This window comes from Phocoena sinus, chromosome 12 (genome assembly GCF_008692025.1).
Source record: "Phocoena sinus isolate mPhoSin1 chromosome 12, mPhoSin1.pri, whole genome shotgun sequence".
Lineage (NCBI taxonomy): Eukaryota > Metazoa > Chordata > Mammalia > Artiodactyla > Phocoenidae > Phocoena > Phocoena sinus.
In genome coordinates this window covers 1,623,295-1,647,538 of record NC_045774.1, presented here as the reverse complement: position 1 = coordinate 1,647,538, position 24,244 = coordinate 1,623,295, and the positions used below count along the sequence as shown (strand labels likewise).

At 56.2% G+C, this 24,244-nt stretch overlaps 1 protein-coding gene across 1 annotated transcript; it reads left to right on the top strand.

The window, feature by feature from the left end:
- The first annotated feature begins 70 nt into the window (after window positions 1-70).
- On the top strand, window positions 71-22,398 carry KIF25 (kinesin family member 25). The gene is given in 13 exon segments (XM_032651789.1): window positions 71-178; window positions 3,066-3,121; window positions 4,287-4,361; window positions 6,672-6,821; window positions 11,997-12,203; window positions 12,314-12,377; window positions 13,379-13,536; window positions 14,277-14,393; window positions 14,960-15,156; window positions 15,502-15,649; window positions 15,651-15,691; window positions 17,103-17,135; window positions 17,138-22,398. Coding segments are annotated over 13 exon segments (1,461 nt in total). The 3' UTR covers window positions 17,245-22,398.
- Window positions 22,399-24,244: the final 1,846 nt, after the last annotated feature.

The window sequence follows — 24,244 nt, the reverse complement described above, 5'->3', positions numbered from 1 at the left end:
GCTGAGACGGCAAAGGATCACCTCTCTGGGGATAGCAGCACTTAGCACCAGGAGACCCTGCAGTGTCCAAATGTGGCAGCATCCACTCCCACGGCTGCCTGTGGCCGAGCTCTCAACAGAGGAGGAGACGGCGGCGGGGCCACTGCAGGCGGGGAAGTCGCCAGTGGTCACCTGCCCTGTCTGGGGATCGGGGAGGGGGCATCAGCTCCGTCAGCTGAGACGGGAGCATCCTCCTTGGTCGGCGTCTCAGTGGCCATACACAGGGTTCAGGTTGAAGGGGAGGGTCCTCGCTGCGGAGCTTGGGCTGAGCCCAAAGAGAAAGGAAGGAACGTGTGTAACTTGCTGTACAACTAGGTGAGAGGAAAAGCCGAAATTTAACTCCGCGCTCAGGGCTGATTCTGGAGTCTCGGGACTCAGGATCAGCTGACTTTACAGGTGGTGGAGCATGTGGGTCTTAGCAAACCACAACGCTGTTTATTTTCTAACAGCTTTTTATGGAACTAGTAAATGTCACAATATTTTATTTCAGTTCTGAAGGAAAATCTCAACAGTTTCAGCACTTAACTCCTTTTTAAAAGTAAACGTGGGTGCAGGGGAAAGCACAGGCTTTACCACTTGGGAAGCTACCAATGGCCCCATGGTCAGAAGAAAGTGGTCTCGTAAGCAGAATAAAATAGTATTATTTTTTAAAAAAAGCAAACTTTAAAAAGTAACAGGAATTGACGCAAAATGCAATGGGAAAAATAGGTCACTTTTATTGTTTTGAGTATAATTTGTGTATCAGGCAGCTGGAGGCCTCTCGGCTGTGTTCTTTTATTGTGTGTGGTTATGCCGTGATGTATCTACCAACATATTTGTAGTAATTTCTACGTGTAGTTGTTCAAGTTCAAGCGTTGACTGACCCCCGGTTATGGGCAAGACACCCTATTAGGTACGACGGGCACAGGTAAGGCGAAGATAGTCCCCACGGTCAGAGCTGCATGTGGGGACCGTGCCAGGGAGCACAGGACGCGGGGCTGAGCACAGAGATGCAGGTGTGCTGGCCACTGGGTCTCCAGAGTCAGCTGACTGAGAGCAGCCAAGGAGAGAAGGAGAGAAAGGGCCTGCTTTTCCTCTACCTGCTTAGCTCACCTGTCAGAACCCGCTTCCTCATCGCTCCCCTGGGGGCCCGTTGTCCACCTCGGGGTGGTTGCCGGCTGTGGCGAGAAACGACATCTCTCCATGGCTTCCCTTCCGAGTCAGACCCCACGTCCTTTCACGTGGTTGAGTTAGGGGCATTTCTTTTTTTCTGTGAACTCTTCATATCTCTAGCTGTTTTCCTATAAAAACATAAAAAGGATTTCTAATACAAGGAATATATAAGAAATTTAAGGAATATAAGCGATACTCTTTCTGTTATACTCTACATTTTTTCTTCTCTATTTTTAGGGAAATCAACCTTTTGTCAGTGATTGAAGCTGCAGCTGTTTCCCCTAGGTTGTCGCTTGTACTTTTTTCTTTGCTTCTGATATCTTTCAGCCATGCAAAAGTCTCTTATTCCCCTTTAACATAATTGTAATTACAAAGGCTGCCAGGTAATAGACAAATACGCCCGTGTGCTTTAGTAGTTGCAGTGGCCGGGTTTCTTACATTAATCAAATCTCATGACCCATTTGGAATGAACTGAATGAGGAATGGTTCCGGTTTTATTTTTTCATGTGTCTGTCCAGTTACTTCAGTACCACCCATTAAATCACGTCTTTTCCCCTAACCTGGGATGTCCCCTTTATCAGAGAGTACATTGCTCTTTGCAGTTGTATCTGTTTCTGAATTTTCTCTTCTGCCCCAGGGTCTGTCTATTCACCATGGGCCCTGACCATTCTCCCCGAAGCATGGGCTTCACCGCAGCTCCACGTCCCACTGCTCTTCCCCCAGGGTTTTCCTCTCTATTCTGCTCTTTGATTTTGCTAAATAAGTTTTATAATCAAATTGTCTAGCTTCAGAAAAATCCTGATAGTATATGTGGTATTTGGGGGGCGTTCAGCTCAATTTATAAGCTAACTTTGGAAAAGCGAACGTCTTCATGTTGGGACTTCATATCCAAGGACATGGCGCTGCATATCTTTTCATTCATTGAGTTGAATTATGTGTCTTTCAGGAGTGGCTTATGGTTTTCTTCATAAAGGATTTAGACATTTCTTATTAAAATCTACACCTTGGTTTTCTATTTTCTTGTTTCCTATCATGTATACAGTCTTTCTCCCATTATATCAGGGAGCTCATTTTGTTTGTATATATGAATGCTATTGGGTTTGTACGTGAATTGTACAACCTGCTACTTTGCTAAATTCTCTTGTTGATTTGGTGATTTTCTTCATCATTTGGCTTTGGGTTGCCCAGATGTCCGGCCGTATCACCTCAAAGCAGTCAGTGGTTCCATCTTCTTTGTGATCCTCATGTCCCAAGTTAGCTAACGAGGACTCGGTACCATGGTGAGTAGTGGTGCAGTGGCAGGCCTGCCACCTTTTCCTCCTGTTGGTGAGAAAGGCTCCAGTGTCTCTTTAAGTAAGATGTTCATAAAGCCTAAACTATTTACTATTCAGAAAAGGTTTGCTACCCCGAATATCTATGAAGACATTCAACCAGCTGCAATGATTCTTAAAAACTGACAGGAAGGGCTTCCCTGGTGGCGCAGTGGTTAAGAATCTGCCTGCCAATGCAGGGGACACGGGTTCGAGCCCTGGTTCGGGAAGATCCCACATACCGCGGAGCAACTAAGCCCCGTGCGCCACAACTACTGAGCCTGCGCTCTAGAGCCCGCGAGCCACAACTACTGAGCCCACGCGCATAGAGCCTGTGCTCCGCAACAAGAGAAGCCACCGCAATGAGAAGCCCGCGCACCGCGACGAAGACCCAGCACAGCCGCAAATAAAGTAAAATAAAATAAATTAACTTAAAAAAAAACTGACAGGAAAAATAAACTTATTAGAGAACTGGAGAAATGTGTATGCTACCCTCATCTTGGATGACATAAAGGAATGACTTAGTTTGTAAAAGCGTGACAATGGTAACGTGATGATTTTTAGGAGTCATCATCCCTTAGAGATGCATACAGAACATTTACGGACGAGCTGGACCTGAGGTCAGTTTCAGAGGGCTCCGGGGTGAGGTGTGGCTGTTAGGTGAGGTTGGGGACAGTCGGTGATTGTAGGAGCTGGTGGTGCACAGACTGGACTCATTCACTGTTCTTCCTGCTTTTGTATTTTGGTGGGACTTTTTCGGTGAAAAGTTAATTTCAGAGTTCAGCCCTGTCCCTCTTGTTCTAAATGTCCTCCTTGGCAACTTCCCTGGAAGGCTGGTGGTTAGGACTCCACGCTTCCACTGCAGGGGACGTGGGTTCGATCCCTGGTTGGGAACTAAGATCCCACATGCCGCGTGGCGTGGCAAAAAAAAAAAAAAAAAGCCCTCCTCATCATGTATAATAAGCAGCGTTTTATAAGGAAGGCCCTTCAAGTTTAAAATCAGTCCTGCTTCTAGACGTGATCTGGCTCAATTAGGACCCATTTTGAAAATGAAAGAAAAGTTTGGTTCCAGTTAGGTAAAAACCTGTATTTCAGAAAACTAAGCTTAAAATCTAAGTATATTCGATTCACACATGACACACTGTGGCTTTGTCAGCAACGGGCGGTCCATCGCTGCCTCTGCCCTTGGGGCGTTGTTCCCATCTCGTTTCACACTGCAATGAGCCATGGTTTCTGGAAGCCACTTCCTACTTGGGTTTATTTGTACATGTTTAGAAACACACAGACTGTCCCTGTCACAGCCGGCATTCCAGTCCCATTTTGTGTATTAATGCTTGGCTGAACCAACCTGGGGCCTAGGAGGACAATATTTTGAAGAGCTTGAACATAAAAATTCAGTATTACGTATCGAATATTGCCGGAGTATGATTTTTACATCCTTGTTGTTGGACCCGCTTAAGTGGAACTCATTTAGTTATGGGATAATTATACGGTATCCTTTCTTTTTTTCTTGCTCGTTTTTTCTTTCTGCTTCGGCAAGCATTTATAACTTTGCGTATGCTTATTACATTTTTACAGCAGAGGAAACAATTTCTATTCTTTCTTAACCTCTGTTAGCTCGAAAAGTAATCAAATTAATCTTTCACTGTTTAAAAATGTATGACTCTTGACGGTGTTGGGGTTCACATGAGAAGAACATAAGGATATTTTGTTTCTCAGGTTCCTGTATGGTAACGTACATCTCTTTTTCTCCCAAGAATGCATCATTTTCCCTTTGCCTCTCAGAGTTTACGGTCGAGCAGAACTTCAGAACGTGGTGTTTGAGGACGTGTGTACCCTTCTGACGTCCTTCTTAGATGGGTGAGTTGAAATATTTCTGAGGTCACTTAACACAGCTACATGTAAATGTAAGTAGAGTTCATTCATGGCGACACACGAGCGTTGAACATGAGCGTCTGAGCCTTTTATGTGCGTGTAGAGCAGACCCACGGCCCAGCCTCCATGGCCCTTCTCCTAGGAGGAGGCGTAAACGTGATTTGAGGAATAATTGTTAAAGGAACACGGATGCCTTGGGTCCAGGTGGTCATTCAGTTGTATCACCTGCCGCCTTGAGACTGAGATGGCAGCAGCCTTCTTCTCTCCGGGATCCTTCGTACATTTCAGGCTTTGCTAAAGTCTGTTAACAATGTTGACACTAGATCGAGGGGCTTGTCCCTGCGGGAAGGAGCCTTTCCCCATGGAAACTACTACTGGTTTCCAAGGCAGTGGCCATGACCTGGGAATAAAGGTCACTTTCCAGCAGTAAGTGCACAGCTCTGTTGGCTTAACCGACACACAATAAGCCAAGACTTTCCACTTCGGGGCATTTTGAAGAATCTCGGTTTGGCGGAGAAGTTGACATCAAGCGTCCTGAAGGAGATGCATTTGTGTTTGTCCAGCGCAGCCAAAGCCAACAAAACGGGAGCTGTAATTATAGGGCTGGATCCAACCACAGCGCTGCGGCATCTGACATCATGGGGTGCAGGGAAGGCTCGCGAACCCAGAGGTCGGGTCAGCACAGAAACCGCGTGTTGTCAACTGTACACACCTACCCGGCCCCTCCTCTGGAATACTGCGGTTTTTAATGTCCATGTGACAAAATGTCTTCCATTGAAAACGATAGGAGTCTCTCTCTCTCTCTGTCTCTTTTTTCCTAAGTAGGCATCTAATTAAGCAGATTCCAGAAATAAAAACTGGCATCGTGGTTAAAATGGTCTTTGCCTTTTCCATGATAAATATGAAACAGATGGCATATTTGAAGTCCTGGGCCAGTTCATTCCTCTCTGCATTCCTCAGTGGTTTGAAGGATCCCTTTAAGAGCTCATTTATCCACTGCAGTCAAAGACATCCCCCCCCCGCCCCCCGCCCCGCTCCCCTGCCAAATACACATGCATCTCTCAGGGAAGGTGTAAGAGATGTGGAATGCTGTGGGGTCATGTTATAAATACCTGGAGATTCTTCAGTTCTGCAAGAAAAAAAACACAGTATGGTAGCAGAGAGGGCTTTGATCAGTTCTCGCGCTCACAGACGGTTTCCATCATCTGAAATTTTCAGGGAACAGTCAACCTCGGAGGCGGAGGCCTCCAGGATCTCTAGGGCTTTTCGTGTCACTGTTCAAGGTCAGAACCCATCAGAACTCTTAGAAGTCATTTTATCAGAGCCACAGCCTTTGTTTCACTGCCGCAGGGGAGGGGTCTGATTAAAGGTTGATCCATGGAATCAGAATCTCTTCGGGTGGGGCCCGGTGCTTGGATGTTTAATCTCCCAGGAGACACGAAAGCGGGTCGGGGCTTAGCTTCAGCCACTGTGGGCCAGGATCACCCGCACCTTCACGGCCAAGCCTATAAGTGTGTACCGTAAACTTACTTCGGATGTTTCCCGTCTTCTCCTTGACGTCTTGGGCTAATAGCGCAAATGGAAGAAACCTTACGGATCCTTCATTGTTCTTGTCTTCTGTGAAGTGAGCTGCACCAAAATCACCCCGAGCTGTAGGACTGGGGTGGGCAGGCCGGCCTGGCACTGAGAGGGTGTCGGCACGTCTGGCTGAAATGAAACCCCAAGGCCCGTGGAGAAACGAAGCGTAAGAATACTTCACAACCTTAAGTTCAACTGTAGTCGGTGACGCTGGCGATCATAAGTGTAATGGGGAAAAATAGTTTTAGGACATCAAAGGAAAATATGCAGACTTTTCTATCGTTTCATACACACTTCAGTTGGCCTGATTTTACGCACATGAGCTTACTTCAGGCAACTCCAGAAGTTCGAATGAGTGGAATTCAGGAGGAGGGCCTGGCTCAGGACGGCACCCTCGGGCAGGCTCTGAGGGCACGAGCACTAGCCGTGGTCTCCCACGTGGAGACACCTGCGAGAAACAGGTATCGCTGAGCTGCCTGTGCGTGTGTAAACGTGAATATGATTTAATCCAACGTGGAACCAAATAACCACAACGGTGGATTATGCAAAAGACAGTTGTAGTTAAACGAGGGCCCGGTTTCTCGGGAACGGAGGAACAGAGGCTTCAAATGGAAGTATGTTCAGGTGTACCATCCACGTGGCACTCGTCTCAGAGTCCAGTCATGGCACTAGGCCCACGGTGTGTCTTTCTGTCCTGAAGTCTGGCTTGCGTTTTAGGTACAAGGTTTGCATCTTGGCTTACGGACGGACAGGAAGTGGGAAGAGCTTCACCACGCTGGGCCCGCGTTCCAGGGAGGAGCCGGCCCCACCGTCGGAATCCTTTGGCGACTCGGGCATCATCCCCAGAACCACTGGAGGACTCTTCAGGTACCGGGCGGGCAGTGAGGATGAACAGAGATACCATAGACGCGGGTGCTGAGGGTGACAGTGTGTGGGAGACCACGTCCCATCTCCAGCAGGACACGTTCAGAACTGCCGAGCGTTCACTTCTGGGCATTACTACCACAAATGCTAGAAATGCTTATGACACATTTATGTCGAAGTTCTATTGGTGAGACAACACTTCTCGAGGTGATCTCTAGTTAGACGGCTTCCCCGGTCAAGGGAGGGTGGAGGATGCAAGACAGAGCAGGGAGGGGACAGAGTGAAAACCCGTGGTTTGCCCTTGCTTCCTGCCTGGGAAGAGCAGACACACCTGGTCCTCTTTGTGGGATGACAGCGAACGTGCGTTGAAGAGTCTCCTGTGCCACTAACGCGGCCCCAGGAGCCACAGAGGCACGTCCCCCGCTGTTGTCACGATTTCCCCACTACAGTCACTGCTAGAAAAAACCAGTAACAGTTGCCCCGTGTGGTCCAGGAGGCCGTGGTGCCAATGTCTCCTCCCGTGGGTCACTGACCTCCCGCCCTTGGGGAGTCCCGGTGTGAGATACTCATCTTCACTTTTTTAAAAAAAATTAACTAATTAATTAATTTATTTTTTGCTGCATTGGGTCTTCGTTGCCGTGTGCAGGCTTTCTCTAGTTGTGGCGAGCGGGGGCTACTCTTGGTTGCGGTGCACAGGCTTCTCATTGCGGTGGCTTCTCTTGTTGTGGAGCACAGGCTCTAAGTGCGCGGGCTCAGTAATTGTGGCTCTCAGGCTCAGCAGTTGTGGCACGTGGGCTCAGTAGTTGTGGCACATGGGCTCAGTAGTTGTGGTGCACAGGCTTAGTTGCTCTGCAGCATGTGGGATCTTCCCGGACCAGGACTCGAACCCGTGTCCCCTGCATTGGCAGGCAGGTTCCTAACCACTGTGCTGCCAGGGAAAGCCCCAGCTCATCTTCACTTTTCTCACCGTTTCCTGAGAGCTGTGGCTCACCCCACGTGCGTGCCGTATGTCCCCAGAGCCTGTAGCCCCTGGAGGGAAGGCGTCTCCTGCGGCAGGTGTTCAGTGGAGCCAGCCGGCCCTCTGTGCTCCTATAACCCCTGGAATTCGGGTTTTGTCTCCATATCTTCTTACGTCATCCTTTTGTGTCTTAAAATCGGAGCCAAAACATAGGAAGTCCCACAAAATCCTGATATTTTGGTTCCTCTTCAAACCAATATTCTTTCATTATTAGTGCACGTGAAAGATGTATTTGTTAATTTACTTCTACTAACCCCTTCTGAGAAAAAACCTCGGTGAAATATTCCCCAATTTTTGGTAGTTCTTGTTCTCCAGTTGTCTCCTGTGATTTTCAGAATCAGATCGTTTCCTAGGAGATCAAACCCGTCAGCACTGGTGAGCTGCTGCTGCGGTAACAAGCATCCTGAAAGTCCCCGAGGCCACAAGGCCCTCGAGGGCTGTGCTCAGCGTGGCCACCAGAACGCATGGGGAAGGCCTGGGACGAGGCCAGCCCGGAGGACCCTGCCTGTCTCGTCGGCCCGAGAAGGCAGAGGGCCAGACCTGAGTTCCACGGGCAGGACGCTTGTGGGCAACAGAGCAGCCCTCCCAGACACAGGGGTCCCACTTTTAGGGATGAAGCCCTCCTCTGGGGACACGGCACCACGTGAAGCGTTTGGTTCCGTTTCAGGTTCAAGACACAGAGGCTTCGGTGTGAGTCAGAACTTCTCTGCAGAGCCACTGGCACTTGCCAAGGGTGTCACCCGGTCCCTCTCCAGGGACCCCTCGGCTGGCCACAGCCACGCTTGCTGGAAGTCGGGTAGCAGCATGGGAGGATGTGGCAGGACTGCTACAGCAGCGGGTGGCTTTCCTGGATGTCATGGAAGAGGGACACGGGAGAGACAGGTAGTGGGTGAGAGGATGGTGCTGTGTCCGCCACGGAGAGGGGTCCTGGGGAGAAGCGCTCCGCCCGTCTCCCCGGCCCTCATGTTTTACCCACATTTAAAGCACCTGATCCAAGTGGCGGCAGATTACCAGGTTACCAGGTGTGCTGGTAACGCTCAGAACCGTCCAGCCCAGTGGAAGCAGCGTGGCTGGTGCCAGGTATCAAAGCATTGACCGGTAACTTACCTCCCTGCTAAGCATACTTTCAAGGCCCAGAAACAGAGAGATGAGGCGATAGAAAGAAGAGGCCAGGTCAGAAACGGGGCCAGAAGAGCGGGGAGTTAGAGAACCCTCCCCCCGAGCCTCACACGGCCGCCATCTTCTTGTCTTGTGCTGGGGACCCCAGGGGGCAGGCAAAGCTGGGGACCCCAGGGGGCAGGCAAAGCAGGGTTTGGCTTCATTGAATCCCTGGTGTGAGCTGTGCACCTGCTTACAGTCTGTTCCAGACGAAGCTGGATTTGCAGACGAATAACATACAGGTCATGTGTATTTGGTTCTGGAGCTTGTCCACGAGGGCAGCAAACAGAGGCCAAGGACTCAGGGCAGGACAGAGGCTGCTGAAGGCGTCCGGAAAGAGATCCATTAGGACCACACTTGGACAGTCAGCCTGTCTAGAGATGGACACACAGCTTCACCAAATAGGGACATCACACTGACACATTATTAAGTCACCTCGTTTCTACAGTGGGTTTATTCATGTTTTGAGTCTTGGGCATGAAGTGATAACTTAAATTATAGTGACAGGTGCTCCCATAGAGCTCGGTGTCTTACAGCATTAGGAGCCTTCAGACGGGATTTTGACTCTGTTCTTCCAAGTGGGTGGCCACGGGCGAGGCTTACCTCCCCAGGCCTCACTGTCGTTGTTTGCAAAATGAGAATGATAGTCCAAACATGGAAAATTTTCTACCTCTTTGTTTTCTAATCACAAGTGGACAAGATCCAGAAAGGAACGCGAGCAGCCGTATTCGCGGGTGAGTTTGTGCCCAACTCACGATGCAGCACAAAACCATAATAGCCTCGGGCATCGGTACCAGAGGATGTTTATATGAACGCTTTACCTTAAAAAAGGTTACTCTTAAATTGCTAAGGGGACCAAAGGAAGGTATTCCCCTGCCATTTTCAATAGAGCAAAATTCTAGTTGGGGTTCTTTCTGCCTAACACCCTCTCCTGCGTCCTCGGGAACCCAGCTGCCGGCCTGCCTCTTCTCCAGTGACCTCGGCTGTCATTCTTACCCACGGCATTTACAAGGCTTTTCTACCTGCTAGACAACGCTGCAGGCACACGTGATCATATTCAGCCCTCAAGGTGTCTCGAACAGAAACAGACAAATAACCAGGACCCAGGAGGACCCGGGCAGGAATAGGTGAACAGGACGAAAGTGGCCGAGGACACCTGGAGGGGGTGCTCGTTGGCGGGGGCTGTGATGGACCCGCCACCTCCCCCCACCCTGACCTGGGCTCAGCGCCCGTCCTGCGTCTCATGGGAGCTTCTGCGTATTTTATATAAAATGTATCACACTATATAGGAATCGTTTGCCCACTAAACACTTCGTTTCTTCAAAGCCAAGAATGAAGACGAGTTTTAGCATTGTTCCCGGAATCTAGCCAGTAACTGAGTGATACTTGTGTGACGGATGAAGCAACGCAGTAAACAAATCAAGTTCTTAATTTAATGGAAGAAAAATCTTTCCAATTAGCTCCCCGGTATTGTATAGACAAGAAATGTAATTCAGGTTTGGGGCCCCTCGGAGGGATGGAGCTGCGTGCTAAGAGGGGGTCTGTGTGCATTTTTCCTGACGTGTGGCGGAGGGGATGTACAACCTGTAGCTTAGCGCACCTTGGTTTTTCACTTTTCAGACAGATATTCTTACAGTGTCCTCAGCAAACCCCAGTGCTGAGAACAACCCAGATCTGAGCTCTTTGCCAGCAATTATTTTCATCAGACAATTTAGCTTATTTTTCTTTCATTGTCGTCTTTTTGATCTTCTTTTTTTTTTTTTTTACAATTTATTTATTTATTTTTGACCGCACTGGGTCTCCACTGCTGTGCGCAGGCTTTCTCTAGTTGTGGCGAGCAGGGGCTACTCTTCGTTGTGGTGCACAGGCTTCTCATTGCAGTAGCTTCTCTTGTTGTGGAGCACGGGCTCTAGGCGCACAGTCTTCAGCAGTTGTGGCCCGCGGGCTCTAGAGCGCAGGCTCAGTAGTTGTGGCGAACGGGCTTAGTTGCTCTGCGGCATCTGGGATCTTCCCGGACCAGGGATTGAACCCGTGTCCCCTGCATTGGCAGGCGGATTCTTAACCACTGCACCACCAGGGAAGCCCCTAATTTTCTTAATTATCATTAGAAGACATTAATGGCTCATTTTATCCATTGCTCTCTTGTGGATGCTGGTGAAAAACCCAACCCAGCAATGGTTGAGTAGGACCCGTCCAGGCCAGTGCTTGGAATGTCTTTATGGACAAGGAAAAGCACGGTAGTCAAAATCAGACTGGCTTTGCTGGGCAAGGGTCCAAGATGAAATTGTTTGCTCCTTGGTGACTGGGTTGTCTGTCAAAGGGACAAAGCAGGGACGTGGGCGTCGGGGAGGAAACCCAGGGTCAGGGTCACTTCTCCCTGGGGTAGGACTCTGGGGTTTTGCTCTAAGTGTGTAGTGTCTTTATTTTTAAACTGATCTGCAATCTGCATGTAGTACTTTAAAACCTAAAACAAAATAAGATGTGTGGTTGTTTTCTTAAGAGCCTGGGTGGGTTTTAGAGAGGTCATGGTCAGGGCTTAGTTGGAAGGCGCTACACCAGTGGAACTGACTCAGTTCCATGGACTCAATCTCCCCTGAAACAGAACAGAATTTAAAATAAACAAGCCCAGTTGCTGGACCGGTGCTCAAAGCCTCTGCAGCTTGCTTTGGGCTTCTGGGTGGGATTAAACTCGGGTGTGGTGACTTCTGAATCAAGGCTGTGGGCTCTTCAAGCATCTTTATAGAATGTGATTAGAAAGCGAATGCTGAAATCATTGCTTTAGATACAACTCAGATAAAACTGTCTGTATTCCCAAGACAGTTATTTTTCTCTGCAATTTAAGGAGGACATTCCCTTCTTCCTCCGTCGTCTTGATTAGTGAGATGCTGCCCTGTGATCATGAATTATGAGTTTTGCTGCCCATTTTCCGGGACTGTCTCTCACTGAAATCATTCTCTAACCGCTTTCTCCACGGGGTTATCTAAGCTCCTCTGACGGTTTAGTCTCTTGTGTGTCCCTCCCTGCCGCTCCTCCAGGCTGATTGCAGAAGATCCGTCAAGGAGCCCCGAGGTGGAAGTTTTCATAGTGGAAGTTTATAACAATGACGTTTTTGACCTCCTGGCCAACGACAGGTGTCGAGAGGCGTCTGGGTCGGAGCCACAGGTGCCGACAACCCAGGAGGGGAAGGAGATCTCTGGGCTGACCTACGAGTGAGTAGGCCAGGTGCCGAGCTCTGGGAACAACGGCACCTGCAAGGGGCCCCACGGACAACCGGCCGCGTCTTCATTAAGAGTTGACGGGACAGGTGTTATCCCCGCAGCTCAGCTGAGGGAGCAGGTGTGGAGAAGTCGCAGGACTTGCCCGAGGTCACTCAGTTAAGCACAGTATCCTTGGGCTCCACTTGCCGTGTCAGCATTTTACCGAATACACTAAGGAAGCACAGCTCCTCACCTTAATTAGATCTTCTCCTCAGAGCTCTGCATTCTTTCTTTCTTTTTTTTTTTGCGGTACGCGGGCCTCTCACTGTCGTGGCCTCTCCCGTCGCGGAGCACAGGCTCCGGACGCACAGGCTCAGCGGCCACGGCTCACGGGCCCGGCCGCTCCGCGGCATGTGGGATCTTCCCGGACCGGGGCACGAACCCGCGTCCCCTGCATCGGCAGGCGGACTCTCAACCACTGCGCCACCAGGGAAGCCCCAGAGCTCTGCATTCTTAAACCCATGTTCATGAATCAGCTTCGCTCCAAGAGGGGGGTCACCTGACTGAACCCACAGGGAGGAGAAGGGATAAAGGGTCAGGGTCATGTTGCCCGCGTCCTGTGGTCTCGAAGTTACCGAGGGAAGGGTCTGCAAGCTATTTCTAACACTTGAAAAAGCCTAAAGGAAATCACGGTAAGTTTACACAAGTTATCCAGAACTGTCAGCTTTTGATTAATAACAACATGATCAAAATATTGTCTCCTGCAGCTCAGAAGTTCCACTTAGCTGTCATATCTCATGAATTAGATAGGAAAGTAAATGAAAATTTTCTTTCATAAGTTTGATTTGATACACAAAGTATTTTAAAGTCTTGAGGCTCTTGAGGGTGCCGTACCTAAAAGAACGCTGGATGTTGAAAAGGCTGGGAACCTCCATTTGGTGGCAAACCAGCTGATTATTTCAGGGCGGAGCAGTTAGAGGCACAGTGAGGCAGTTAGGCCTCGTAACAGTAAAAATCTGATTTATGATGTTTAATTTTGTCTACGATGTGCTGCTTTCTTGAGCTGGGTACGCTTAGCTTGTATGCGAGGTCTCTGTGCGGAGAGTTCGAGGTTGACGTGCAGGCGGGCCTCCCCGGTCCCTCGGGGACGTTCGTGTGCTCTGGGCACCCTCGGGGTCCGCCCGCAGTGCGGTGGGGCTCGTGACGCTCGTGGCGGGGTCCGCGGCTCGGCCGCGCAGGCGGCCACCGCAGCGCCTGCCGACTTCTCCAGATCTCACCTGCTGACCGCGGTGCCTCTACCACAGCCGCTTCCCCCGCAGCAGCGGCGAGCGGCCGTCTGCGCCCGGTCAGTTGCCTGTAATAGAAAGCCACGTGCGAAGGACAGAATCCGCGCACCTGCAGGCTCTGGGCATCGCACAGAGCCCTGGGGAGGAACTGCAGCCACATATTCGGAGGGTCTGGAACCCAAACCCAAGAGCCACAGGGACCCCAGGCTGAGAAGAAAGGGGGTGTGGGGCGGGAGGAAGGAGGGCGCTTTGTTAAATAAGAAGGAAATGGCATATTTTTACCTTGGAATGTGATGCATTCAGCATGAATGACGCTGTAATTGTGATTTGGGCTTAGAAAGTTACACACCAGTATATCAAATGATTCCAGTTGTGTAAGGAAATCATGCACGTGTCGCCAGGGTCTGTAGGTCATCGTTGGTCAGTAAGTCTAGCGGAGCGCACATGGGGTCACCTGCGGGGTTTCTGGAAACACAGACACCTCCTCACCCCACACCGTGATCGCAGCCCCAGGGCTGGGGCGAGGCCGAGGGATGTGCATTTCTCCAAGCTCACGGACCCAGAGCCGCCGTGGAGAGCTACTGGTCTAGGGCCTACACTCGGTAACAAAGAAGCCCCGGGCCCAGGGGGTTCACCCTAGAAAGGGCATCCTCACCCCAGTCTCAGGCCAGTGTGGGCTACGTTCCTGACCCATCTTGTCTCGAGGTCACTTGAAACTCACGGCCCAGGCAAGGGGGCAGAGAGGGGAAGGCGATGCCCGGATTACTAACTGCCCACCAGCTGGACCCGCACTAACCAGTCCTAGGACCGACCTTGCCCCCAAGGAGCGCCGGGCGGACAGTGCCGCCGAGGGAGCCCTGGCTGTTGGTGCCCACAAGTCTGGTCCACAGACGAAAAGGCTGGGCGCCCCCAGGCAGTGGGCCCAGAGTCGCTTTCATGTTCTTTCTAAACGTAAGTGTGTTTTCTTTGCTTTCTACATAGGGATACACTATTCAGGGTTTGTTTAAAAAATCTTTTTTAAAAAGTCTGTTTAGGAATAACACACGATGAAACTGATATGTACATCAACATGAAGAAGACTTTCTCAGAAGTTTTGTGTTTTTTTGTGTATTATTAAAACAGAAATTGTAGAATTTGTTTCTATAAGGTAATAGATTTTTCGGCTGGGATTTTAATTAATGTCATTACCAAGTCTTTTCTAACAAACCTTAGCTCATTTTCTTGGAACTCCTTAGGCATTAGTTCAGCTTTCAACAGTGAAAAATGCTCTCTCCTGCCTGTTCTTTCCTATTTTACCCAGAGGATCCCCTCAGGGTCACTGGGCCCCTTTCCTGTCAGCCTTTAAGAGGAAGGGATGAAGCCAACCAGGGTCTCGCTCTGTGCGAGGTGTTGGCCTCTGGGACGGAGCTGAAGGGGCCTCAGCGGGTGGCAGGCTGAGGGGAGCTTGGGGACCGTCTCCTGTCACTTGTCACTCCCCGGCAGCAGACCCACGGTCAAGTTGGTCACTGCCCACGGAACTCCTCTGCCCTGCGCCCTGGTTGCCGGCCACCGGGAGGAGGCCGAGCACATCCCGCAGAACCGCTTCTGTGTCGCCGAGGACCCAAGGACTCGGGCGGGGGTCCCTGGGCCCAGCCGGCCACAGGGAGCTTGTGTGTGCCTGGCGGGCAGCGAGCGTGTGGGTGAGAGCGGGGAGCCTTCCCCTGGGTGGCCTGGGGACGAGGGCTCCTGACCGTGAGTGGACGGGGGTCCCAGGCCCGCTGTCCCCTCCCAGATGCCCTCTAAATCCCAGCTCCATCCTCCTGGTGCCGTCTCAGCACCGAGACCCTGCGTGTCAATCCAAACACTGCTCCCCACAGGCGACCTGCAGGGCGAGGAGCCCGGTTCCCCTAAAAGCTTCCCCTGCTGGTGCTGCGTGGTTGTCAGAGGGGCACCTCAAGGGGACGCAGGGTCTCCTCCACCTGCTCTTCCCGAGAAGCCTCCGTTTTGCTTTTCTTATTCATCTTGATGTCGCCCTGAATTCATGTAAATCCTGTGTGTGGCGGGGTCTCTGCACTTTGCCAGGGTGTCTGGAGCGACGGGATCAGCCCTGAGGGAGACTTTGTGCATCACACGGAGCCTGGCGGCCCTCACAGACATCCTGGGAGTGCTGTCGGCAGGCAGGGGCCACGTCCCAACAGGAACAGCGGTTCACCCACCTGCTCCAGGACGCGCTCGGCACTGCCATCCCCATCGGTGCCCCAAAGAGGGGAACTGCTGCCCCCCTGCCCCTCACCCCGGGCTCGCCCCTCCCGGCCACATCTCCTGGGGGGCTTCCCGGCTCTCGGGGTCACTGCCGGCCCTTCCTCAGGATTTGCAGTGCTGTTGAGAACACTGTCACTCTTCTCAGTGTTGTCTGGCCCTGGGTGGTTTGTGGAGTGTGGGCACCACCAGCCCCTCCGGCTGGGTTCCAAGTTCCTAGGGGTACGGCACATACAGGGGGTCTCTGAGCTGTGGGACTGCACTGCACCTGCACGGACGCCACTGCTCTGGGCTGTGCGCGCTGCCTGGCCACGTGGAGGCCGGACTCCTGGTTGCAGGTGCCAGGGACCCGACTGAGTTAGAAGAAGTGTGGGGATCGAGGTGACCTGACGATGTTGGCCCTCACCAGCTCAAGCTCCGAGCTGATGGGGGGAACTCGATGGGGGCTCTGTCCTGCACCAGGCTGTCTGTCCCGGCAGGCAGGTTCCTGAGCTGAGCTTCTCTGTCAGACTTTCCTCAAGGCAGCCCTGGCCTAGCTCAGGCCGCCCACCCAGCAGGGAGCTCGGGACGGGAGGGGCAGGGTGGGCACCCCCAGCGTCTCCTACCAAATTTGACAACAGTTAAGTGGCTTGTCTTTCCTTGGGAGACACCAGTCATGGGAGGCTAATGGAGCTCCTGCCATGGGGGATAAACATGGGGCAGGGGGATGGAAACATACAGGGAGGGATAGAAACGCAGGGGAGGGGACAGATCGCTCTGTTTGGAGCTGCAGCCCGTCCTGGGATGACTGAGGTGATGCTCCAGGGCCCTTTCTGTCCCTGGTCTCGGGGTCTCCCTCTCGCTCTGTCCACAGGATGAGAGGGGGGCTGCTCCCAGGGCCGGCGCTCAGCCCAGGATGTGCATGGCTGAGGGGGAGGGGATGCAGGCCGGGCGCCCGCAGCCCACACTCTAGTCCCCATGGTCGGGCTGCTGTTTCCGCCTCGCGTCCCCTCCGCGCCCGCCCTTCCCCTGTCTTTGGTCTTCCTCCCAAACTGTTCACCCTGATGCTGGCCCTTGAGGAAAGCAAGAGTTGGATTCCGCTGTGGGGAGAAGCCCCGGTGCTCCTTGCCAAGGGCCCGGAGGAGGCCGAGGGCCCCGCGAAGCACAAAGCGGGACCCCAGCCTCGCCAGGCGCAGCCGGGGGCCTCTGCCCCCTAAGCTGCAGGGGCACTCCGCGGGGAGCCCCTGGGGCGCCTGGGCTGGCGCTGCTGGGGGCCGGGCTCACCCCTCCTGAGCCGGCGTGTACAGAGACGGCGGGTACGACTGCGACCTGGGCTTCGCGGGACTTTAGAGATGCCACTTTTGCATTAGAATCTTTCCAACTGCGTGTCATCACTTCTTTTTACAAGGAGGTGATGCAAAGTTACGGGCAATCATGGGTGTGGCCCAGGCCAGAGGCACGTGGCTGAGACGCTGCAGAGCCTGGGGCTTGAAGCCCGAGCGAGCGCCGCAAGAGAGCGAGGCCATCCAGCCCCCAGAAAACTCAGGTGAAGGAGAGGTGGACGCGAGCTTTTCTCCCTTAAGATGTGCTTCCTGGCCTTGCCTGTAATGCGTGTGCTGTGAAAATAAACACGCTGAATTTGAAGCCTGGAAAGCCGGCCCACGTCTGGACAGATCACTGAGGCAGCAGGAGGCTGGGGGAGGCAGGTGCATCCGAGGAGCCGCCTTTGGGGGGGAGGACTTGGGCGGGGCCCACGGGTGGGTCCCAGGGGCTGGCTGGCTGCCAGCAGGATGGACGGGGAACCTGTCCCCTTGTTCGGCACAGACGGGGTGTAATGGGGTGCCGGGTGCATGCACCCCGCAAAGAGCAGGTGACTGTGTGTCCTTATTCCCCCTCACGAGGACCTGCTCGAGCCCATGTCAGGGGGCCGAGCACGATGCAGACTCGAGGGGGGACCCCGGCCCTCAACCCTGGGGCCTGCAGACAGAACTGGGGGGCCCTGTGGACTTGCAGAGGAGAGCGGGGCAGCTTTACCCCCCTGGAGCCCGGCAGCTGCGAACGTGGGAAACACACCCCGTCGTTGTTCCTGGCTGTGGTCCTGGCTGTCCCCACGTCCCTCCTGGGACAGGCGCAGCCCCGTCCCTGCCGGCGGCTGCTGAGCGGGTGTCAGTGCGGTAACGGACTTTCCGCTGCTTCTCAGAGCACCTGAGCATGGTTACAGGCCCGCCAGGCTGCGGAGGGACGTCCACAAGGGTGGACCGTCCATGTGGCTCTCCCCACATCACCCCACTGCTCCGAGGGCTTGGCATGTGCCCAGAGAGGACGGTGCTCGGGAGGGAGCTGCCCGGGGCAGGGCCCGGCGGGCAGGTGAGCATGGAGGCATCAGCTACCTAGTGCGGGGTGGCCACCCGTGTCCCAGCAGGAAGAGTCTGTAGCTCCGCAGCAGGGAACACGCGGGCGTCCCCGAGAGAGGACCAGGGTCTGGTCACCGGTCTCAGAGAGGTTGTGACCCCAGCCTCCGGGAGCCTGGTCCATGAGGCCTGGCCCTGTCGGGGAGGGAGGAAGATGAGCGGGAGAGGGGGTGCCCGGGTGGGAAGACCCCGCAAGGGCTGCCACGCTCCGGGCAAGAGGAATCCCAGAGCCGCGCGGAAGATGTGCATTCTGGTTTAGATCAGAATGGTTTAGATCTTTTCTACACGCGGAAATGAAAGCGATAGCACCCAAAGGCGAAGCGAAAAGCGGAGGACCCTGACAGAGATTTTGTGCACAGCTCAGGGAGTGGGTCGCAGTGGGTCCGGGTCAGCGCCCAGGCACAGCCAGCACCTCCAGGAAGGAGGGGACACGCTGGTCCCAGCCCAAAGGAGGGGCTCCGCTCCACCAGTGGCCACCAGTGTCTCGGGCTGGGCACTCTGCACCCCCCCCAGGGCACCCACCTCCCGAGCGTGCCTTCCAGGTGCCCACGACAGGAGGGGTGGCAGCCACGCGATGCAGGAGCCGTGGGCTGCGCCCTGCGTCCCAGCCGCCGGGACACGGCTCCCCGGGGACCCGAGGGGCCAGCGCTGGGGGCGGGAGGGGTGCTGCGTGGAGGAATCACACACCATCAACCACACAATTAGATCCGTGATAGATGGATCAGCAGAAAGATGGCAGACGACTTAAACGGAAGGGCTAAGGGGACCTGTTTGTGTGTGACACCTGCACGAGCGTGGCAGCTACGGAAGCAGCAGAGCACAGAAGCGTTTCATATTCCCAGCTCAGATATCGTGAGCAGCGTAGCCAGTGGAGGTAGAATCTTCTAAAATGATGAAAACTCCCTAACGCGACAAACAAATCAGTTTCAGCTTCCCTTGACTCACGTGACTTTCGCGTTCCTGCGAAGAGGGGCGTTAAAGCCGCAGGGGCGATCCTGCGTGACGGGGCGGGAAGCAGGGTGGGGCCCCAGGCTCAGCGCACGCCCGGTCCTCACCTGGGAGTGCCCGCCGGCATGTCGGCGGATCCTGCGGGTGTGAGGGACGTGTTCGCGGAACAGGACCGTCTGCGCACTGCGTAATCCTAGGACGCCCAGCCCCGTCGTGGTCACAACCTGGGACGGCCACGGCGCCGAGTCGCCCCCGAGGGCTTAACGGGCGGGCCCGAAAGCAGGTGGTTGTGACTGCAGCGAGCCCTGTTCTCAAACTGCCCCTCACCTGCTTGCCAGGCTTAGGAATCCCGTTAGTGGGACGAGGCCTTAATACAGCAGGACAGCAGTAACCGAGTTTCTCCACAGGACAGGCGCGGACCGCAGCAGCTGGGCAGGACCGCTGTCAGCTCCTGCGTCTATTTCGGCGTACAAGAGGGAGCTGGGGGACACGGGTGCCCAGAGAGCCAGGGACAGGTCACAGCCCTGAGGGCTGCGAGGCCAGAGGAGCCGCCCGCCGTGCTCCCACGGTGCCCGGCCGCGTGAGATGGGCTCTGCCCTCGGGGACAGTGGCCGCTGCTCTAGGCACTGGGCCCTGGGCCAGGCTCTGTGTGACCATCCGATCGTGTCTCTGTTTGTCCCCCGGGCCCATGCGCCCACTGACCCCGCTTGGCTGTTCTCTGGGGAGAAGCAGGTTGGCACCGGCTGTGGCGGGTACAGCGCCCCGCCTCCCTTCCGTGCGTGTGACCAGTCCTCCCTGCTCCACCTCCCCTGTCCCCCCACGGCCCCGTGTCCTCCTGCGGTGAGAACAGCACCCGGGAGACGCTGCCTGCCGCGCTGGACGCCCGCTGAGGACGTCCCTTGAGACAGTCACTGGTCGCCCAGGCCTGGGCCACCACAAGCCTCACGGTTGGAACAGCGGGCCACACCCTGACAGACAGTGACAGAGGCATGCGGAGGAGGGGGGAGAGCTGCCACCGGCCAAGGGCAGGGGTCCTGGGGGCCGGCCAGGGCTGTGCCAGCACATCGTCGTGGCCGATGGAGTCCCAGGCCTCAAGAGTGGCCACGGGCCAGCCCCAGAACAGAGCACAGGACAGCTCTCTGACTCTGCGCTGTTGGCAGAAACAGAAAACACTTCATTTGCTGAGGAAGCAGACGTGGGGTCTCAGCCTCACCGTGGCGTCCCTGTGGGGCACCAGCATGCCGTCCAGGCCCCAGGGGCTCCCGCGGTCCAGGCACGCGGGCAGCTGCCCGCATCCTCCCTCCCAGGGGAGGCCCGGCCTGGGCCGGAGGCAGGGCTCGGCTCGTGGGGCCCAGAGGGAGCCGGCACCGCCCCCTGGGCGCCCTGGGCACCTGCACCTGGAGTGCGGCCCGTGTCCACTCGCTCACTCAGTCACGGGGCCACCCCTGGGAAGCCCACTGCACGATGCCGCGCCCTGTGGGAGCCCTGGGCTGTTCCGTACACGGGGCACAGCCCCGCCCTCGCAGACTCCATAGCCATTCGGGGGTTAGATGTGGCCCCCATGTCTGCACCCCCGTCCACACAGCGGCAGCAGGGGCAGGTGTGTGGACCAGAACCTCTCAGGTAGACCCAGGTGCCCCCGCCCTGCTGTCCCGGGACAGGCCTCGTACAAGGACAGCTGAGGGAGGGAGCTGGCCGTCCCCAAGGTGTGGCAAATAACTGCTTCGGGGACTTGTTGCCACTTTGGGGAACCTGCTTCCCGGACTTGCTAACCCATCGCCAGGCTGAGCTGCCCGCCGTGGACGGCCCCAGCCCTGGTGCTACATCCACCCCGCACCTCCCTCTGCTGGCTGCCGCCCTCCCCCTCAAAGCCTCCAGCCACGCCCACGAGATTCGGGGGGGGGGCGTGGCCTTTTCAGGTGGCCGAGGTGTATTAACGATTAACGTGTTCCTACATCTGCTCTCGGAGGAAAGCTGGGTTTGCATTCACGGGAACCCCACGCCCCCCGGGAGGAAGCAGAGAGCAGAGGGGGCGCTGGGACACGTTCCCGTCTGTGACCAGAGGTCCTCAGGCAGAGCCCCTGGAGGGCCTGGGTGGGCTGGGCCTGCGGCCTGAATCTTACATAAACTGACGGTGATGGGGACGCTCCCTCAAGGGAAAAAAAATAAGGTGATGCACTCTAGAGAAGGTAGGCAGCAGACAAATACCCAGAGAAAAACTTCAACACCATCAAGTCACAACGTCTAAACTTTTCAAAGCATGCGAATTGCACTAATAACCACAAGATTCCGCGAGGCGCTTCCACCACTTCATCCGACAGCACCGGCAGCCTCTCCTGGCTGCGCCCTCGGCCACGTCCTTGACCGAGGAAGTCACCCTGCTTTCTCCCGGTTTCCCCCGACGCCGGTGTCTGCGGCTTCGCCTTTCACAGCCACGGGAGGGCCTGGGAGGTCTGTGAGCCGTGGGCCTCCCTGCCACCCCCGCCCCCGCGGTGCCAGCTGTGCTGCCGCGTGCTTCCGGTCCCCACGAGACGTGACCTCTGACCGCAGGGGTCCTCCCGCAGGCCACTGCTGTCCCCGTTCATCTGTCCGTGACTGTGAACCCCGCGGGTATCTCCCACCAAACCCCACTTCCCCCTTGGCTGGGCCCCGAGTGCCCGCCGGCTCCGCCCACGGGGAGGGTGACGGGGTGCACGGTGGGTGGAGGGACAGCCAGCTTAACCACTGACGGTTAAAAAGTCCCAGTCCTGCACATTTTTCCAAACGGTGTCCCCATGTGAACATGCTGATGGGGCCCAAAGCCCAATGCCCACGGCCTGGTGGTCAGCTCGCCCTGCCCGTCTCCTCCGTGCCTGGGCCGCAGAGTCCCCACCGCAGGAGCCCCGGGCGGGGCCTGCCCCCAGGGTCCCCGGCCACAGCTGAGGGACGTGTTCCTCTCTTCCGAGTCTCAAAGCCCATGCAGCCCTTCTTGGGGCATCAGGCTTTCCTGGAGAAAGGACACCCTGAACCCGGATTCTGTCTCCCAAGAGGGAGCCAGGGCCAGAGGGCAGAGAAAGCCTCACAGAGCGGAGGTGGCCGGCTGGACACGTACCCTGGAGTCCTGGCCCATGACCGAGAGGGTGAGGCCCCCAAACACCTGCCGCCAGGTTGGGCTGCGGTGCTTCTCTGGCCCCGGAGTCCCCGGGGCAAACGGGCCACGCTGGTCCACATGCAGGTTCCCAGGGCCCAGCAGCGGGTGGCTGGCCCTGCACAAGCCCTCGGGGTTCTCGGGAACTGGACCTGCTAGCGTGACCTCCGGCCTCACGGGGGAGCCGGTGGTCATGTCCGGCCTACTCGTTCCTGAGCCATCTGCCCGCCCGCCCTCCAGCGTCCAGAGAGAACCTGGGGGTCTTGCCTCTCAGCCCTGACGAGTGTGGAGGGGGACGTGTCGGGGCGCCCCCCGCAGCCCTGGGGGCCACACGACCCCCGGGGCGAAGGTCGCTCAGTCCCGAGTGACCCCTCACAAACTGCGGCCCCCTGCTGGCTAACACCCGTCTTCCGGGGCGTCTGCAGCATCTGCCTTGCCCGAAAGGCCTTGGGTCCCAACCCACGCAAGATGAAGAGGCGCTTTTCCCGCTGCTGCAGAGAAGCCTCCTTCCTCCCCTGGGGACGGGCCCCCTCTGCCGGCCTTCGCGGCCTGCGGGCCGGCGGCACGGGGCTGGAGACCGGGGCGCGGTGCCGCCTGGCCCCTGACCGTCCTACGCTGCCCAGCCACCGCGGAGCCCCGGTGCTGAGCGGACACGCGGCCGTTCGCCGTGTCTCCGCAAGGCCCAGAGGGAGCGCAGAAGTAGGAACAGAGCTCGGGTGGCTTCCGGGGTCAGCCGGCGGTCCCCGCCGCCTCTTCCGCCAAGGACACAGGGGCTGCCCGCAGCCTCTCTCGGCCCGTGGCGCCGGCCCCCCTCAAGTCGGGGTGGGTTGGAGCAGGGGTGACAGACGCAGGCGCGGCCCGCGTTCGAGGTCGGAAGCCACGCAGCCTGAGCGGCCCCGCCCCCAACCCCGAGGCCACGCCCCCGCCTTCCAGAGCCGCGCGGGGGCGGGACGCACCCAGGTCCCTGCCGCCCCGGAGCCACAGCGCGCCGCCAGCGCCCTCTCGTGGCAGCCGCGGGACGCGCGGGCGCGGGGGCGGGAGCGGGCGCTCAGACTCCGGAGCTCCGAGTCCCCGCGAGGGGCTCCGAGTGGGCACCCGGTGAAAGCTTCCCTCCACCGCTCCGCGCCCACTCACCACTTCTGCCCACGTTCGTGTGCACGCGTGTGCTCGCGTGTGCACACGTATGGGTGTGTGTGTGGGACCGCAAAGCAGTCCGTTAGGCTGGGCTCTTGCTCCCAAAAGTTCCTTTAAAGGACCCTAGACCAGGGCAGATGCAGCCTCAGTTCTTACCATGGGGACCCGACTCAGTGTGACCTCGGAAACTCACGGAAAAGCAAGGGCTCAGGCCCGCAACAGCTCTGGATGCCCATCCCCGTCCTCCAGGACCACACCTCCCTCGCCGCCTGCTCTTGTGGCCACAGGCTAGGTGTCCTCGGGAGCCCTGTTTCGGGGAGGCCCAGCTGGGCATGTGGGCACCTCCTGCACAGGGGACTCTGAAGGGCGGCCCGGGAGGTCCAGCACTACCACGGCCGACCCTGGCCCTCACCGCGCTCCGTGCTGGGGGGTACTGCCCCCGTCTGGCGTCCACCCAGTGCTGGCACGTGACCTGACTCGGTGACGTCTGCTTAATGAGGGAAAGACTGAGCAGATGAGGCCACCTCGACCGACCCCTTGGCCACCCTGCCGGCCCGTGCCCCACGGCAGCACCGCCCTTCAGCCGCCCCCACCATGCTTCTTTAAAAAACGACTTAGACAAATATGAACTCCAAGGGCGGGGGCTGGTCTCCCCTCCAAGCTCCTCCGTCCACGCAGCACTAGGAGACCGTGGTTCTTCACGAGGTGAAGCTCTCGGCGTCCAGGAACCCTCACCGCGAGAATCTAGTACTCGTGTGGCCGCACCGCCCAGCCTCCCGGCGCCCCGCCCCTGGCGCAGGCTGCCCAGGTGCAGACACACGGACGTGTGTGCAGCTCTTCATTACACATGCGCGCTGTGCGCACGAGTGCGATTTCCTTTCACAGTAAGGACCAAGAGGCCCGGTTAAGGCTAGGCTGCGGACCCCGCCC